At 35.8% G+C, this 20,697-nt stretch overlaps 1 protein-coding gene across 2 annotated transcripts in view; it reads right to left on the bottom strand.

Moving 5' to 3' along the window:
* LOC145673783 (adenylate cyclase type 2-like) overlaps positions 1-20,697 on the bottom strand; it is a 1,485,668-nt gene that overhangs the window by 856,757 nt on the left and 608,214 nt on the right. For both annotated transcript variants that reach the window (XM_081743538.1, XM_081743539.1), the window contains exon 10: positions 7,019-7,160. In XM_081743538.1, the coding sequence (XP_081599664.1) occupies positions 7,019-7,160 (142 nt within the window). The remainder of the gene's footprint in view (positions 1-7,018; positions 7,161-20,697) is intronic.

The raw sequence follows: 20,697 nt of genomic DNA, 5'->3' as shown, positions 1-20,697 counted from the left end.
AGTGTGGTAGTGGCGGCTCCAGCAAGAAGTCACCTTTGACTCCAAATAGGGATTTGCATAAGATAAAGAGCGTTACTAATTAATCTTCATTTATATTTTAATTGGTATTCAAATTCCCTCGTCACTCCACCACCTTTTCACAATATATGTGACTCCCATCAGCGGGACGTACCCAAAAAAGTGGCCCACCAGCTTTGGGAGTACACACAACCATGCCTCAGCATGTAGGGATGAGGCAGCACGAATCCTGGCTTTTTCCACTGGAGCAATACACTAGTTAACAAAGGTTTTGTTACATAAAAGCAAATACCTATTCTTAAAGGAACTTTTTGCGCTGAATTCGAATATGCACTCGGTTTTTCTCCATCACGTACGATTTTCCCGTAATAGAGGGATTTTCGGGAAAATCCCTCAAAAAATTCCCTTTTCGTTTATTTTACACCCCAAGATCTTGTCCCCTTGCATATACTAACATAGAAATTATACCTAAGTATACTTTGATTCATATTTAACAAACCCTGCAAGTTTCGTAATAATCGCTTTATTCTTTCTAGAGAAATAAATATGTTTGTATGTATACTGTGTGTACTGTTTATTGCACCTTATAGTAATGCTTTCAGATCTCTTAAGTTGAGGTAAAACGTTTTGCTTTATTACCACAAACACATATATAAAATATAATACAATATAATTTACAAATGTGACAATTTACAATAAACAATAATACAAATGTACCAAAAGGTCATGAAAAGACAATCAAAACTATCACAATATATGAAACTTCTATTGGGTTACAAAAACGTACACTACTTCCTTCTTTTGTAAGAAATGTTGCATTCTCTAACAAGACACCAACAATAGTCCCCCATCATTGAAGGATCCCATCGTCCCTGGTACATTTTCTCCATTGCCATTATATCTTGGTGGAATCTTTCCCCCTGTTCGTCGCTGAGAGCACCTAGGTTAGCAGGAAAGAAGCTGAGGTGGGAGTGCAAAAAGTGGATTTTTAAAGACATCCTACAACCCAACTCTTTGTATTTCTGTATCATGTCCTGTACGATTTCTCTGTAACTCTCAGCTTTGTTGTTGCCCAGAAAGTTGCGCACAACACACTTAAATGCTGTCCAGGCAGCTAGCTCAGCACTGTTTAACTTGCTGTCAAAGCTATCATCAAGCATTAATTTCCTAATTTGGAAACCAATAAACACTCCCGCTGAAATCTTAGCATCACTCAGGTTAGGGAACTTATCTCGCAAGTACTTGAAACCTTCACCAGATGTGTCCATGGCTTTGACAAAGTTTTTCATAAGTCCTAACTTGATATGAAGTGGCGGTAGTAATATATTATTAGGATCTACCAAAGGAGCGTATTTGACGTTGCATTCTCCAGGTACGTAATTCACTCTAGGTTCCCATTCCTTCACTTCATAATGTTTGTCATCAGCTCGGCTATCCCATAAACATAAAAAACATTGGTACTTCGTGTAACCGCACTGCAGTCCTAATAAAATACCAAATACCTTGAGATCACAACATATTTGCCAACAATAGTCCTTGTAATTTATAAGATTTAGCAAAGTTGACATGGTGTCATAGGATTCCTTAATCTTCACTGAGTGCGCAAGTGGTATAGAAGGTTTTTTATTTCCATTATGTAAAAGGACAGCTTTAAGGCTGACCTTTGACGCGTCGATAAATAACCTCCATTCTTCTGAAACGTAAGGAATTCCTAGCTCCGCCATCAACCCATTTATATCCGTACATACGCACACATTATCTTGCATTGAGAACTAGCTCGAAAATTGAACGTGCCTTTTCCTGTACACTGATATCTTCGTTTCTGCATCCAATAAGTTCCACTGCTGGAGCCTTGATCCCAGAAGTTCCGCCTCTTGTTTAGTCAGGTGCAAATCACGGACTAGGTCATTAAGTTCACATTCGGATGAAATGTGGCTCGCGAACACAGTCAGGGATGAACGTTGGATCCTTGGATGTACATGTTGATGTCGATGGTTCATCAAGGTCATGATCATCATCAGAGTATTTTGGCCATATCTCTTCCCAGTTGGTAGGGGGCTCGGGAAGTGGAAGTTCATCCCCGTGCGGAATATGTCTAATTGCGGATTTAACGTTGGGATAACTTATTGTGTATTTGCTTTTTTTAGAATGTCCCTTAACTACTGTGAGACAAAAATAACAATCATCCAGATGGTTGGTGGGTTCTCTCCACACCATTGGTACAGCAAATTTCATGAACCTCCGTTTCCCTTTGGCCCATGCAAGTAAAGTGACGTAGCACGACGCACAAATTATGTTGGGTGCCCAAGTTTTGTCCTGATCTCCCACACGACATCCGAAATATATATAATATGCTAGTTTCACCGATGGCGTAATGGATCTACACTGTCCTTTAACTACAAACTGAAAAATGAAAAATGAAATCTTTAAGTTTTACGTCCCACGGTTATGCCGGTTAGGCTAAAGGAGACGGTGATGATGAGAGATGAGTGAAATGGTGGAATGAAGAAAGTGGGAGGAAACGGGAGAACCCCGAGAAAACCCACGAGCACGGTGTTTGTCCACCACAAAGTTCACTTGGCGGGGCTGGGATCGAACCCGGGACCCCAAGCACCAGAGGTGAACGCTCTACCACTGAGCCACCGCGCCCCCCTAACTACAAACTGGCCACACACATAACAAAAACTATTTGGTGAGTTAACACACGAACGCCGTCCTCTTGACGCCATTGTACTGATCACAAACTAAACTTCTGGTCTTAGTTGGGTATAATGCCGTTAAGATCAAACATGAAAGCACTCTTAGCAGCAAAGATAACTTTGAAAGTGAAGTAGTGTTAAACCACACGTCAATATAAAAATGTACAAAACTCCCTCACCAGGTGTCAAGAACACAAGAAAGAAAGAAATGCACGGGGGGAGGGGGAAACGATACCGTAGTGGAAAATTCAGACTGCATTAGTTCATTGTTGTCAACAATGAGTCTGTATTCCATTCTTTCTTTCTTTTGCATTCTGTTACATTTGATAACAAATATTGATAACCATTTCATGAACAAAACGAAAAAACTTGGAGAATTGTATATTTATGTATTAAGATATACATATACTGTACGTTTAAAAAAAATATACGTTGGAAGTACATTCTATTTTTATACACGTTTCTAATTTACAGAGAGCAATACAAGTGTGTTGTTGACTATTGTAAATATTCATTTTCATGTCTGTGTTTGTAGTAATAAAGCAAATCATTTTACCCCAACTCAGGAGATCTGAAAGCATTACTATCAGGTGCAATAAACAGTGCACACAGTATACATACAAATATATTTATTTCTCTAGAAAGAACAAAGCGATTTTTACGAAACTTTTAGGGTTTATTAAATATAAATCAAGGTATACTTAGGTATAATTTCTATGTTACTATATGTAAGGGGACAGGAGCTAGGGGAATAAAATATCTGAAAAAGGGAAATTTTTGAGGGAATTTCCCGAAAATCCCTCTGTTACGGGAAAACTGTACGTGATGGAGAGAAACCGAGTGCATATTCGAATTCAGCGCAAAAAGTTCCTTTAAGATCAGGTGATTTTTCTCATGTAACAAACAAAAAGTTTAAATTTGTTAACTAGTGAACTGACTGTAAGAGAAGTTCATGAAAATGCGCTGCAATTGGTGTGTACCAAGATGCCTGAGAACCTCTTTTGATAATTTCTGGAAGATCTGTATCTGTTAAATTTTTCCATTTGGTAGAGCCTTCTTGAATTGTGCCATCTGGGTCTATTCCTACAACGGCAAATTATATTCCTACAACAACATATTCACATGCATACGACAACAATTTTGAATATGAGTGTATCCAGCTCATTCTCCACGAAACGTGAATAGTAGATACTGTATGTATTGAAAAGATTATCGTACTCAGGAAGGGGCATTCCTTTAGGAAACGACACGCCAATATCTGCCGTTTAAATGAAATCCCCTAATGCTTGTTTATCAGAATATAATTCATTACGGTTAAGAGTGGCAAAACAAACTATTCACTAAACAACGAAGAGAAAAGAGTAAGGAAGGAAATGGTAAACATTGACAGGCCAGAATATGACAAAGAAAGTAATTATGAGTCATCCTCTGGGGATGTACCAGCTTTTAACTTTATCGAAGTGGGAAATGTAACTAGTGTGACATCCGTATTACGGAATCCTTTAGTTGTTGTTGGGAGGGCACGGTGATTCAGTAGTAGAGCGTTCCCCTACGGTGTTTGGAGATCCTAGCTTGCGCCGTGTGGTGGACAAACACCGTGCTCGTGGGTTTTCTCGGGGTTCTCCCGTTTCCTCCCTCTTTCTTCATTCCACCATTTCACTCATCTCTCACCATCACTGTGTCCTTTAGCCTAACCGGCATAAACGTGGAACGTAAAACTTAAAGATTTCATTTCATTTCATTTCATTTAGTTGTTTCCGACACTCCACCAGTTGGCTTTAATTTGGAAAGTTTACGTTTATCATATTTGGAGGCACTGAGATTAGATTCAGTAGCAGAATCACTAGCGAGTGATTGTACATCCCGATTAACCGTGTTGTTTGTGCCTCCATCCAAGTAAACGCCAGATTTGTTATCGTGGTCCATTGTGAACACATGGATCAACAATTATCTCCCTTCGTTATATTTGGTTACTTACCTGGGCAAGCTGTTTTTCCTTTAGAACTTCCTTTACCTTGTCCTCAGAGCTAGACGCGAGTACTGGAGTGGTATTCACACGAGCAAAAACCTTCGGCTAAATAGGACGAACTTCTTAAAGGGATCAGGGCAAATTACGTAATCTTGGGATTTGCCAAATCCTCGGAGATCATGATGAAAAGACGTATCAGGTTGATCAGAAGCAAGGAGAGGAAATTTCATGTAGTTACCAATATTTAAAGATCTTTTTTATGTGGAAGATTATTAGTGTACGAAGTGGTGGCGGCTGAGAGCTTCTAACTGTCGGATAAAGTTTGAATTTTCTGCCTCAATGCTGGACATTCTTGAACAAAATGTTCTTGTGATTTACGGAAAGTAAATATTTGGATTTAACCTGGGTAACTACAAAATAGGCGCAAACCAAACTCTCTAATAAAAAAATAATGTTTCGTTTAACCTTAATTAATTTACGTCCAGTACGTTTAGAATACACATTGTCCTCAGAATATTCTTCACCGAAACTAGACGCTATGCCATCATAATTGACAAGAAAATTCCTATTAACTGTTGATTACTAAGTTCAATGGGACATAAAGACATTTTAACGATGGTAATACTGTTGTCAGAGAGATCCGTATTTGACTGTATTATTAGTAGTACATAGAATTCGTTCACACAGAACCATTATGTCTAAATTAATATATAATACTTTCCGTATAAAGTACATTTTGATACTATGAACTTAATCAAGTTAAGCGTTTCCCTAATAGATTCATGCACAAAATTTTGACTTACTGGCCGAAAATTGATTCGTATTGTACACTCACAAAGGGAATTAATGCTGAAAATCCGTCATATGAAGACCACCAAGTACTCTCAGAAAATAAACAAATATATATGGGTACATTAAGTACAAGGAAGAAGTGCAATGTCGTTTAATTGGAAATGATCTTTTTCATAATGAAACGTAGTTTTAAAAAACAGCGATTGCTCAACGTATGCATTGTTTCAAAATACTGTATCATTACTTATTTCAATGAATGTTACTTTTTTCTACACTTAATAACATTTCAATATATCTTATTGTAGTTAAAAGAAAACATATCGGCACAAGTTTTCCCCAATTGCGAAAGTTGTCTTGGGGGATTGGACGTGGTATACTATTCCTAAAAATACTGAGTTTGGACTTAGAGAATTCTCAGTTCAAAACAGTCTAATTAATGCGGTCAATCTTTTGGAAGTTAGTAGAAAATAATTTCTTAAGCTAGTCATCTTATTTTATCTTACAACATACCGCACAAACCTCGAAAGTGCCATATTTATTTCTTGTTCATTTAGAGTAATTGTATTACATGCTCATAAAATTCTCCTTTTCTTCTTTGATTGTTCGTTTTCGTCAAATACTTCTTATACAACACGTTGGTAATATCATCCAAGTGAGTAGTAATTCAATAAACTCATTCATTAACATTTTTAACCACTTGCCACTGGGAAACTATCTAAAAGAATCACTACACTCATCTACTGAAATAATATTCGTTTCAGTAGTAGTGCTACAATTCACATAAAGTTTAATCCATCATATTCACTAGCAAAAATGAATCTTCTTACTGGATTTTTGGCGGTAACCAAGTGTTATTTCCGGTGCGTAATATGTGTAAGAAAATTTGAAGGTCAAACTGATGTTAACATCTGGTTTCGTACTATTTGCAAGCCCAGGTATCATAGGATTAGAGACTACAGCATGAAAGGATTATTGTGTTATACCCACTGTAGTGTGTTGGGAAACAGAATGTCATCATATATTCTTGAAGAAGTTGTTTAAAGGACTAGGCAGTTACTTTCTATACATGAGACAGATGAATGTATTAAAGTGTGCAAAAAGGTGCTGATAACTTGATTGCTGATTAGATGAAGAAGTGTCGGTAATTTTTCTATTGCATTTTTAATTTTAAAAAGATACTAATTTTTTCAAAAAGCTAACGTCTCTCTCTCTCTCTGTATATATATATATATGTACCGGTATATAATATTAAGGAATATTGTATACATACTAAAGAATAGTATACTGTAATATATATCGTATTATTGACAAATACATGGGAAATTTACATACACGATTAAGTTCACTGAAAATAAGAGTTGATAATTTGGCAATATAGGTTTAGTTTAATTTATATTTTGATGTTAGTGCCATATTAAGTAGAACCACATTTCTAGAATAATGCCAAGAAAGATTAAGTTTTGTAACACTGTATTAGTTTACTTAACAATAAACATGCATAGGACTATACAAAATAGAGTATGGAATCGAGAATAAATACCCGCATTTGCGGTGGTGGAATGATGAGGAAAGTTGATATGTCATTTTCCCTAAGATAAGGATCTCGTATATCTCCATCGCTTCTTTCTACTTGGTATTCACCTCCAAGTAGCTTTAGTGTGTGGTTAGTTACATGCACCCTCCTGTAAAAAGCGAATAAAATTCTTTAGTAATTTTCACTATTATACTAACTATATTGTAAAGTACCCAAAATCCTTACATGTGTTTGTCTAATTTATGTTGTTTATTATAAAACAAGGAAGTTATAGTCATACTGCTTAGAAAAAAAATAAAAACAGATAACGTCGGCATCACACCACAATTATAGGAAGTTTTCCTATACGGAAATAAGGAAGTAAGAGATTGCAGAAAGAGACCTGAGCTAAGCTCTTCGCCACAACCAGGAAGCACCTGAATCCCGGAAAGGGGTTGTGCTGGTTGAGGATGAAGACTAGAATCGGGAGTTGTAATTAAGATTGGAGAGTGGAAGGACATCGTTTGGAGTTGAACTGAGCTGAACAACCTGTGAGTACTACATCTATTTGCGATGTTAGATAACCATAATGGTTAAGTTTCTGTGCCATTACGATGTAGTAGATTTCTATAGTTAAGACCATTTCGAATCCTAATAGCTTGTGGTGTGATGTCGAAAATATCCAAAAGTAATTGAGTATTTCATTTCTTATCCTAAGACGATTTGTTAAATTCATCCTCGAGTTGTCTAAATACACGGTGTTACAAATTTCAGATGAGCTACGCTCTGCCCCCAAATATAAAAAGTTTCTAAGATACTAAATCATTCCGGTTAGAAATTTGTAGCACACGTTATGGTGGAAGCATCCGGTTTTATCCATTTATAGGTAAAATTAAGATTCCGGACAACATTAATTAGATTATGGTCATTTACCACATATGTTTCGATTTCGGAGATCTCGCTTATTTTATAGGCCATTCAAGTTACATTAAATTAGATACATCATGCTTGATTCCGATGCCTCATACATATGGGAATGAAGCGTATCACGCGTAGTTTAAATTATTTAGACGATAACATCAGTTTGTCAAGTTGAGTAAAAGGAGTTTCATGTTTTTTTTTTCTCTCTCTCATAGTATGCTGAAATTACAGACGTCAGTTGTTATAATGCTATATAGTCTTGCGAGATTCATTTCCTCTTGTTACTAAAGAAACGGACAATACACCAAGATTCTTGTTGTCATATAGGAATTTGCTGCATTTACAAACTAATGGTCAGTGTACTTTGCTTAGGTTGCAAAATTAGCCGCAATGAGAAGGTTTATTTTCTGTTCGTATATAGGATATGAATAATACTTCCAGCAGTGATACAGAACATTCAGACGGACAATTTAGAACGTTAAGATACAAAAAGATTCCAATAAAAGTAAAAATCCCTCCCCTAAAACGGAAATACAATAAGTCTAAGAAAATGCAGGGACAACACAGTGAAGGTCAGGGAGCTCAAAATCCTATTGTTAATGTATACAATTCCCATTATCCAGTTCCGAAATTTAAACCACACAAAATCACGATACAGCAGTTCTTTGATGAATATGATGACTGTGTACGGTTAAATAATTGGACTGATAAAATAGCAAAACAAATGATAATCACCGCGTTTCCAGGGAAACTAAAAGAACAATTGCGAACTTTGTTAAAGAGAAAGAACATTACAGATGAAACAACCTACGCGAATTGTAAAGCTGAGATAATTAAATGTTTCAAGAATGCTAGAGATAGTGTAGATTTTTTCTCTACCGTACAGAATAGGATTCAGAAAAAGCATGAACCCATTCAGTCGTTTGTTTATGATATTTTATCCATGGTAGACAAACATGCTCCGACTTTGACAGAAGAGCAGATCATTTCAATCATTACAGCAGGGTTGAAACCGTACTATATTCAACACCTAGGTTATGAGTCTTTTGACACTTTAGATGCGTTTATCCAGGCTCTCTATACGTTAGAAGCAAATGAATGTAAAATTAGAAATAGAAAAAAGAGAGAAATAGATGCACGTATTAAGAAAGCGTATAAGAAGAAGTGTAGAAAAGGGAAATGTAGGTGTTCGTCATCTGATTCTGAATCAGAATCTACGGTTACTGACAGTTCTTCGTCCGAGTCCGAGGACGAGATTACGTCACATAGGCACAGGAAAAATAAAAGGAAAGCAATTCGTGAATTAGTAGAGAAACAACAACACAGAGCAGAACACTCGGAAACTCAGAACATAAACACACCTTCATCATCATCTCAAAGTAGCGAGGTTACATCTTCCATTAGCCAGTTACAGAAAGAAATAGAAAAATTGTCGCTGAGAATCGAAGGCGGTTCTTCAGATTCGCAAAAGTTAAACACCAACTGTGCGCAAAATAATTCTCAATCCCATCAGAATAACAGAAATAATTTTCGAGGTAGTAAGAGAGGCAATTTTAAGAATAATCAGGGTAGAAACAATACTCAATACAACAATTTTAGAGGGAAAAATAACAATTTTCGAGGCCGTGGTGGTCGCGGTAATTTTAGATCAGGACGCGCAAATTATCATAACAACCAGTGTTGTTGTCATCATACTAATGTGCCTCATGTACAACAGGTACCTAGTTTTAATCAAATGCAGGGTGTACATCACATGCAAAGTAATGGTACAACATATTATGTTCCTGTACAAAACCCTTCCCAAATGAATCAGGTACAGGGAACTCATAATTTAAACTGACAACGTCTGTACATGCAGACGGTGGATGTACAGATAACAAGAAAAAGGGCCCGCCCGTAGATATTAATAATACTAGTATACACCGTCAATATAAACCAAAGAATGTTCAGGGAGAAGAGATACAGACTCCATTAGAAATTGAAGGGGACATGGTTAGATTTACAATTCAACTGAGAAAGAAACCATTAAAAATAATTGCAGATACGGCAAGTACAATATCAATTTTAGATAAATCATTGCTATCTCCTAAAACTAAATTGTCACAGGAAATTACGAAAGTTGTTGGCGTTTCATGTGAACCTATAGAGCTGAAACACACAGCCATAATCAAATTTCTAATCAACGGTCGATCCTTTCATCACAGGTTTAGAATAGTGGAAAATTTTGGTCCGAAAGCTCTTTTAGGAAATGACTTCTTTATTTTTCATAACGCCCGTGTTGATTACCTTAATAAGATGCTATCTTTGTTTAGATATGGAAAGCCTCCTCGTAACACACAACAACAGAGTAATACGGGTCATCAGGTTTCAGAGCCAATATTTTGTTTGTTGACAGAGGCATATGATCCAAAGTTCGTCATTCATAAGAGGACGTATCTTCCTCCAAGGACAAGAATAATTGTTCCACTTAAATGTATTAATTCGAAATCAGGTCAAGAAGTGATTTTAGAGCCAGACATGTCTATAATTGAGAAACTAGGAATTTTAGTGCCGCGAGCTATTTTAAATAAAAACGAACCTGTAGTTGAAATTATTAACCCGTTAGTCACAAAAGTCGTTCTTCATAAGAATTTTGTAATCGGAAAAGCGGAAGACGTTCAAATTGAAGAGTCAAATCAATGTTGCCAATCAATAGATGAAAATTATGTGGATGAGGAATTATTACGGGAAGGACAACAGTTATTCCAAATTTCTAAATTAAATATTGGTCAAGATGCCAGTCCTGAATATAGAGAAAAAGTAATAGACCTCTGCTACCGCTTTGCTGATGTGTTTACGTGGAATCCTAACAGGATCGGAAAAGCAAGACATTTTCAATGTAAAATTGAACTTAACACAGAAATTCCGTTTTCACGCAAACAATTTCCAATTCCACATGCACTGAAATCGGAAGTTACGCAATTTATAAATACGTTATTGGAACAACGGGTGATACAAAGATCCAATTCGCCTTATAATTCTCCGGTTATGTTTCTTAGGAAACCGTCAGGAAAACTGCGCAAGATTATTGATCTGAGAGAATTGAATTCACGAGTTTTATATCATAGTGTTAGTTTACCTCCTGTCAGTGAAATACTGTCAACTATGTCAGGACACTTGTACTACGGATACTTGGATATTTCTAATGCCTTTTTCACATTAGAATTAGAGCCTCAATCAAGGAAATTTACATCATTTAGCATTCCAAGTCTTGGAAAATTCGAATACCTTCGTATGCCACAAGGTTATGTAAATTCGCCTTTTTATTTTAATACGTTCCTGTCAGTTGTACTAGCTAATTTACAGCCCGACAATATAGCCTTATATGTGGATGATCTGTTTCTATTTTCAAATTCTGAAGAGAAATTTGTAGAAGTTCTAGAACAACTGTTGCATAGACTGAGAATCTATGGTTTAAGAGTGTCGGTAGAGAAATCACAGTTTCTCATGAAATCAATCATAGCGTTGGGACACAAAATTTCAAAATTTGGGTTTGAAGTTTCAGACAGAATTTTGAAAACTATTGAAACTTATCCTCCACCTAAAAATACGAAACAATTACGATCCTACTTAGGGCTTTGTAATTATATTCGGAAATTTCTGCCCAATTATGCAGAAATCACGGAACCGCTTCAAAAGCTCGTTCGTAAACGAGAAAGGTTTGAATGGACCGCTCAACATCAAGAAATTTTTGAACTTTTGAAACAGAAATTGCTAGCAGCCCCCGCTCTTGCACCGTACGATCAAAACAAACCCTTGTGCTTGTATACTGACGGGTCAAGGACAGCAATTTCTTCAATTTTGCTGCAGACAGATGATGAAAATTCAGGTGAATGGTATGTTATCTCATACTACTCTCGTTTGTTAACAGAATCAGAGAAAAAATTGAGTGTTTTAGAAATTGAACTTCTAGCAATTATAGCTTCATTTCGAGCATTTCGTTACTTCCTGCTTGGAAGACATTTTTATCTGAAGACAGATTCAAGAGCTCTAACATTTCTGAAGACCAGTAAGAATTTGCCACCAAAACTTTTGAAATGGTACTTTTATATATCAGATTATCAATTCACGCCAATACATGTAAAAAGTGAGCTCAATATAGCTGACGGACTTAGCCGTTACACACTACTTCCCGTACAGCCGGGAGATCTTTCAGTAGAAAATATCGATCAAGACAAATGTTTAGTGAATTTCACAGAGCCACAGGATATAGGCCGCTATCAAAGAGAGGACACATTCTTTGGAGATATTTATAAATATTTAGAAACGGGTGAAGTTTCATCTAACACCAATGCAGTACGAATGTCGAAATGCTATGAATTAGTAGATGGAAAACTTTACCGAATACATAAGTTTGCAAACGTAGCCAAACGTTTACTATGTATTCCTTTTAAGTTACAAAACAAAGTGTTTGATATGATTCATAAGTCGCCATTAACCTCTGCTCATCAAGGTCAAACGAGAACATATAACTATGCATTGCATAGAATTTATTTTCCACACATGAAAACGTTCATTAGAAACAAGGTTAGAAGTTGCCCATCCTGTTTATTAAATAAGAGAGTCACTAAACCTCCAAAAATGTTACCACAGACATATGCTCAATCACAGCCTTTTTCTACTATCCAAATCGATCAGGTAGGCCCTTTCCCAATGTCTGAAAAGCATAACAAATACATTCTCATCACATGTGATCTTTGTACTAGGTATATTGTAACAGATGCTTTAATAGACTTAACAGCAGAATCAATTGCTGACTCGTTATATCGGAAAGTATTTCTCAAGTATGGTTTGCCAGAGAAAATTTTTTTGGACAGACTTCCCGGACACCGCAGTAAATTAATGGCCGAACTTTCAGAAAGGTTGGGAACCACATTGAATTTCATAGCTGTCAATCAGCACGAATCTTTAGGTTTGGTGGAGAAAACAGCAGACACTATTCAGCAAGCGTTACGACACTATGTATCGTCTAAAGGACACACATGGGACTTATTTTTACCAGCACTCACCTTTTCGTTAAATAATGTTACAAACGTGACAACAAAATTTAGCAATTTCTTTTTGCTACATGGTTATCAGCCAAGGTCATTGTTGGAAAATGAATTTCAGACTCCAGTGCAAAACATCGAAAATGCAGACCGCATTGAAGTTTTGAAAACGATAAGAGAAGAGGCTTATCAAAATATGATCAAGAATTATCAAAAGCAACTTGAGAAGTTTCTTGAAGAAAACAAACAAGCAGAATTCCAGATTGGGGATGTTGTCCTAGTGAAGGACCATCAGAAAAAGAAAGGGATCCCAGAAGTGTTCAGTCACAAATATAACAAGAAAGCTACAGTTGTAGGTTTCACTAACAGTGCGAACAAAATCGTCGTAGAATATCAAAATAAGAAGAATAACGCCAAACGTGATGAAGTGGACATCAGATCTTTAAAGAAGATTTCATCAGTAAGAGAAGAAGACGCTGAGACATAAACATCCATTAGCCTGGAAAGTAGGCAATTTGCTCCACAACACATGGGACGAAGAAAATTCTCCAAGATTTGCATCTATAGAAACAATTCAACATCTACAACTAAGAAACATGATGAATGATGTGATCAACACCAAAGGACAAGCGAAGACGCTAGATGACACCCATAGACGCCGGTGGACACAGACGACGCCCAAAGAAGAAACAAGTTTCTACTATCAACTTAAGATGTTCCCACGCCGAAACTTTGAGAGTCAACCAGATCTTCAATCAACGAAAGATGACCACCAATAGAAGCGAAATCAAGAACCACTGGACGAATATCGAGATGGTACATTGGAAAAGAAGAGGATCATATGTTAGTCTAGAATAGGGATATTAGGTCACTCTGGTGAAAGCCTTTCGTATTGATTTCTTTTGTTCACTCAGCAAGTGCGAATAGACTGCGCGATAACAGTCTCTCTTCTTCGGACACCGTGAGTGTAAGTGCCTTACGGTTTTCCTTTTCGAACACAAAGGAATCAATACCCTTATTTTTCTTTCCTGGGACTATTCTATTTCTTTGATAAGCTAGTTAGGCCGAAAACTTCCTTATTTCGCGATATAGGAAATTAGAGAATTTACTATTTATAGACATTCAACAAACTTAGAGTGATTGCATTAATAAAAAAAATCTTCAAAGATTTTTTTTTCAATATTTATTCATATTATTTTTAATTAGTCGTTATTATATAGTAAAGTATACTACAAACTCCAAATTTATTTATCTATACACCCCAGTAGTTATTTTGTTTTCAGCATTAACAACTGTTCATGTTGTCTCTTAGAAATGTCCAAACACCGGTTTATTCAAATTATTCAGACGATCAACACAGAGCTTATTTCTTATCTTACAATGCGTTCGTTTCAGTGACTGCAAATCAAATAACCTTAGATAGTAGACATACCGTAGAAGTTACATATCATCACATAGAATTACCTATAAATCTTTCATTTTCACAATGGGATGTAGGAAACCAATTTTACTTGGATAAATTACAGAACCTTTCTTCTCAACTATCGAATTTGACAGTGAACCCTACTATGCCAATATGGGCTCACTTTGATACTCATATTACTTATAGCATTGGAATTATTTTTATACTAGTAGGATTTCTATTACTAATTCTTATTGTAGCTCTAGTTATTAAAATGTACAAGCTGAATAAGATAGTAACTGAACTAAGTAATCATATTCAGAGGCCTGAAAATGATTAAAGAAATAAACAATGAAATACAATATTGTTATTGAAACGTGAGTAGGCTATGAATATAAATTTTGCGAAGCAAATTTTCAAGTAGAGTCTATTTCACAGCAGATTAACTAGGCAACAGGTATGCAAAGCATCCTTCAAAGAAACTAGTTAATTAAAAGAAAAAAAGAAAGAAAGAAATATTTGGTTATTATTAAAATTATGCTAAGCATATTTCAAAGAAGAATAACCAAGTAACAACTTCATTTTCTGAATCTTTTTTTTTCTTTTGCCTTTCTAGGTACGCTCCACAATGCAATCATATACTTTCGTCATCCCTATAATTACTATTTTAATAATCATTTTAATAATTTTGTCATTTATAATATACAAATTATTCAAAATTAAATTAACCCCAAATAACGTTTCAAATTCACATATTCGATCTGTCAAATATGTTTCTTCAAAAACAGATTCACACGTAACCCCAGATTGTTCTTCGATACACCTCTATGATGATACATTAAATGTATATCCAACAATTAAGCCTTCTACGCCTACTATAATTCTTAATGTTAATGGTATGTCAATGATTTCTTCTAACTTCGTGTTATTCAAACATTAAAAAAAAAAAAAAAAAAGGACTCATTTCACTACTTCTAAGTAATGGTGCAGACTTAACAGTTGTGCTTGTCTTAATATCTGTAAATAAATGTATTTACTACACGCATAAACAAAAACACTCAATAATCACTCCTACACAACAACATATCAACATCATCAACAAAAGAACAGCAACAGTAGCAGTTTCCTATAGATGCCTTATCTTCAATGTCAGATATCAACAATGGACCATGTGGACTGAGCCGAACAACAGGATCCTGAGGAATCTATGCTTTCAAAGGATTAAATACTACTACCAGTTATCGAAGTGAGGACTTCAGTGATAATGACAATTAAATACATATGACAGAATACATACCTCCAAGTAACATGTATTCCAGTATAGGAAGGAACAGATGACGAAAAACACAAACTCACACATAACTAGTGAAATAAACTGAGTGTTTTGTTTCATTCAGAGTGCGAAGTGTTTTGTGACAATGTGTTTTTTTTTTCTTTCTTACAGACAGGATGCAGTGACATTAACCTACATTTATTGTAATATTAACTTGTCAGCAGAATACTCATGTGATACAAACAACATATATTCATATTATTGGTGACGGACAATGCTGGTGGTGGAATATATATACATACATACGAGTAAAAAGAAAACTTTATATATACAGAGTGTTCGAAGATAATGGACGAACTTAATTATTATTTACTTTTTATGTTTATACAGGTGGACAGTAATTTTTTTTCCTTTTTGGCACATAGAATCGTGCTCAAAATTTCGAGACAGGGGTAATGTAAAGTACCCAAAATCCTTACATGTGTTTGTCTAATTTATGTTGTTTATTATAAAACAAGGAAGTTATAGTCATACTGCTTAGAAAAAAAATAAAAACAGATAACGTCGGCATCACACCACAATTATAGGAAGTTTTCCTATACGGAAATAAGGAAGTAAGAGATTGCAGAAAGAGACCTGAGCTAAGCTCTTCGCCACAACCAGGAAGCACCTGAATCCCGGAAAGGGGTTGTGCTGGTTGAGGATGAAGACTAGAATCGGGAGTTGTAATTAAGATTGGAGAGTGGAAGGACATCGTTTGGAGTTGAACTGAGCTGAACAACCTGTGAGTACTACATCTATTTGCGATGTTAGATAACCATAATGGTTAAGTTTCTGTGCCATTACGATGTAGTAGATTTCTATAGTTAAGACCATTTCGAATCCTAATAGCTTGTGGTGTGATGTCGAAAATATCCAAAAGTAATTGAGTATTTCATTTCTTATCCTAAGACGATTTGTTAAATTCATCCTCGAGTTGTCTAAATACACGGTGTTACAAATTTCAGATGAGCTACGCTCTGCCCCCAAATATAAAAAGTTTCTAAGATACTAAATCATTCCGGTTAGAAATTTGTAGCACACGTTAATATACTAACTAATTATACTAACTATTATACTAACTACATAATGGAAAGTAGATGAAAAAAATACGATATAAAGAAGAGAATAATGTAACTATAGTATGTAATAAGGGAATGTATGTAGAACAGCGAAACATATACTTTATTCGGACAAAGCAATTAGAATTTTTTATATATACTAAGACTCAAATATGGACTTTCAAAAGTGATTTAACTTAGCAATTCCCTGTGTCGCCTATGAGATGACACTACTTTGAGCCTATGTAACTTGTTCTCATTTTCATGGAAAGTTTGTAGTTTCAGAAAGTGAATAACTATCCTTAAAAAACTATTAAAAGTTTATAATATTAGTGTAAGAAGGCCGTTGTTTAGTGCAAGTTTCTGCAGTTAAGCTTTAAAGACACGCAACCGAAAGTTGACATGCAAAACAGGTGCGGCAGAAATAGGAGTTATACTCAGGAGGTGAGTGTGTTTTAAATATTTCTATTTCTTAGTTGATACATCAGTCAGTAACAATAAAAAAAAAAATTGTATTATTATTTTAAGGTCAGTTTAATTTCCGGTGCCGTGTGACGTGCATTTGCCACTGTGATATAAACAGACTTCTTGCATTGGGAAATGTAACACGTATAAACTAAAGTATTACTTAACCAACCCCTTTGTCTTCTTTCGGGAACTCCACAGTTTACAAGGGGGGCGCGGTGGCTCAGTGGTAGAGCGTTCACCTCTGGTGCTTGGGGTCCCGGGTTCGATCCCAGCTCCCGCCAAGTGAACTTTGTGGTGAACAAACACCGCGCTCGTGGGTTTTCTCGGGGTTCTCCCGTTTCCTCCCACTTTCTTCATTCCACCAATTCACTCATCTCTCATCATCACCGCCTCCTTTAGCCTAACCGGCATAACCGTGGAACGTAAAACTCAAAGATTTCATTTCATTTTTTCCACAGTTTACAAGTTTCGCCTCTGAAAGAAATTCTTTATGAGGCACTACTTGTTTGTGATTGCTCAAATATGAGCTGTAATGATGATTTGAGAAACTCTAAGCAATCAAGTTCACTTAATGTACATTCTGAATCACAATGTCGAATGCTTTAATTAGATCTGTGTATATCACATCTATTTGGCCACTTTCATCAAGCGTAAAGGCTACAGTTAATATGACTAAGTTTGCTGTATTGACCCACTTTTTAGAAACCCATGTTGATGTGATGTAATGGTAGGGCGAACATGATTTATTATATTTTCATGCAAAATATTTTCATATACTTTAGTGAATGAGGATAAGATAGATATTGGTCTATAATTATTTATATCACGTTTGGAACCTGATTTTAGAATTGGGTATACAGTGGCTATTTTCCACCTGTCTGGTAATCTAAAGGTTACGATAGAGAAATTGATTGATAATATGCAGTGATGTTTTTAAAAACTTCACCACAACCTTTAATTAAGACAGGATGAGATCAGGACCATGGGAATTTTCTTGTTTTAACCTCTTAATAGCCATCACAATTTTTTCTATACGCTATGTGGAAAGAAAAAATGTGTCTACAAAATCCCTACAAAATGTGTCTACAAAATGTGTCTTCAATGCTAGATGCACGCCTTCCTTAACATTATATTCAGCCTGCGTTTGCCTGAAAGTTGATTGATAATGAGGTGCGAAAAAATAGACAACTTCTTCATTACCGTAAATCTCCCACAAATTGATTGATTGATTAATTGATTGTAGAAATATGTTTCGTTTTACTTTTAATAAGTTTCCAGAAATTACTGGGGTTTGTTATTATGTTGTCCTCAGCTGCCCTATCAAAGTCACCATAAGCAATTGCTATGTCTTTTCTAACTTTCTTATGAAGTCTTAATAAACTCAGATAAGCGGTAATCTGATTTTTCATGACCTTGTTTCCATTTTTTTAAATGTTTATATTTTAATTTTATAGCATTAATTGTTGTGGGAGTTGTTATTACTTGAATTTTCCGCGGAACATACCTATCAAGTACTTCATACATATTGTGTAAAATGCATCAAGTGCAACATTCACATCTTTTATGCTGGAGAGAATTTCCCAGTTAGCGTCAGATAAGTTCTAAAATCAGTTCAAAATTAGCTTTACGAAAGTTGAAATTTTGGACATTATTTTTATTTCTTTATTTTTGCTGATGGAAATTGGACTAAATGTAATTAACAAGGCATGGCGAAGTTTATCCTCTGAGACTAGTGGAAATTGCCCACCCTCTACTTTAACATTATGTAAGTTCCAAAATACGTCCTTTTACCTTTCTTGATTCTATTGTACGATTATAATTCGAATATGCAATAAAATTAATTAACTCTTCACACACCTCGGCTCCATTGTATTTAGTATCTGTATCTTCAAAATCAGGGATATTGAAGTCTCCTAGGAGAAAAACATTACTTCCTGGAGGCAGTTCTCTTCAAGGTACTTCCAAACTCTACATAATAATCAATACACAGTCTTGGCTCAAAATAAACAAGACAGATATACATTGTTACAAAATAGTTTTTCAATTTTAGATTTACAAAAGTACGATCAAGATCAGTATTAATGTATTTTAAAATTCTGAATTCATACCTTGAGTTTATATCGAGAACCCCTCCCCCAGTAGTTGCACATTTGGCTGCAACGTTGCGATCCTTCTTAATTACGACATATTTATCACCTAAAAGCAAGCTCAGTATCAAAATTTACCTCGCATTACCAAGGGTATGTAGTAGCAACTACACTCTAGTTACTAGAAAGTACATTACGATATAATTGTCGTATCTTTGTCCTAAGACCCCTAACGTTCTGTAGGATTCTTAAAGTCAATTAATTCTCAACGTATTTCTTGCTTCAGTACATTATTTATTACCTGGGTGTAAGCGTTGTTAGCATTGTTTCCCATCAATATTTCTACTGGAATGGTTGTTTTAGCCAGAACATGAATTGTTCCTGAAAGTTTGTTGATGAAGAGTTTTTGCAGATTGACGCATGGTTGGGTGCTGGGAGGGATAAATTCTTGTATATCACTGTTGTTCTATCAGCACTACGAATCAGGTTAGGAGACCTCACTGCCAGAGCTTGTGAACAAAGGGGGCAGGAAGGGAGAGCTACTATGAGATGGTCACCATTAGAATTTCGTGGCTAGGCATTTGCGTTTATGTCAGCAGCATGACATTCAGAAAGGTTCGCTTTCCCCAGGAGACTCGTGCTTCTAGGAATCCGCTCCAGGCAATTCAGATGGACTTGTTTGCTGCACAATAAGTATTATTTCGTACAATTATTGGTTTATTCCTTGTGTCTAAAAGGTGGTCTAAAATTCAATTAGCCTATTGAGAAATATCTATATTCAATATCATTCTTTTCCCGCTTCCTAATATTAAGAGAATATTCACCTAACCTGTACTCCATTTCATTGATTAAAGTTTCATAATTATTGACACCTTCGTTTGTTTCTCTAGCATACACTGGGATGAGTAGTTTGACAGTTGGACATTTTGTGAAATATTCTTAAGACCCGTATTCTACTGTTCTCGAGCATACGCATCACTTTCGCACACGCTGTTGGAAGAGCTGTTACGGGAATCTACGCTACTAACATGCGCTTGGCTTATTGGAAACTCATCCTGCGATCCATATGTTTGAAGCAACTTAAACTGGTCATAATCGCTGTAGTTTCCTCTATTGTTTTGACTCCGAAACTATTTCCAAGCTGATTCCCTCTCAAAAAATGATGAGAATTTCTGTTTGGATCTGCATTTTTATTGTTCGTATTATTATTGTTGCTCACAGTACGTCCCCGGTTGCTGGTATTGTCCCTGAGAACTTCACGTGTGGGTTTCATTTCGTTCTGGCGTCACACCATTGTTCATGATGTAAGGACACTAATTGTCTAGATTATTTCTTTCATACCGACAGGGTCTTGTAAGACTGGTTCTCACGAATGAATTGCTTAATGTTTATACTCTTTTTCGACTGGCAGCTGTCACGTTCTCGGTG

This window comes from Thermobia domestica, chromosome 17 (assembly GCF_964235325.1).
Source record: "Thermobia domestica chromosome 17, izTheDome1.hap1.1, whole genome shotgun sequence".
NCBI lineage: Eukaryota > Metazoa > Arthropoda > Insecta > Zygentoma > Lepismatidae > Thermobia > Thermobia domestica.
Note: the sequence above shows the minus strand (reverse complement) of the source record. Positions and strands in the feature narration are given on the sequence as shown.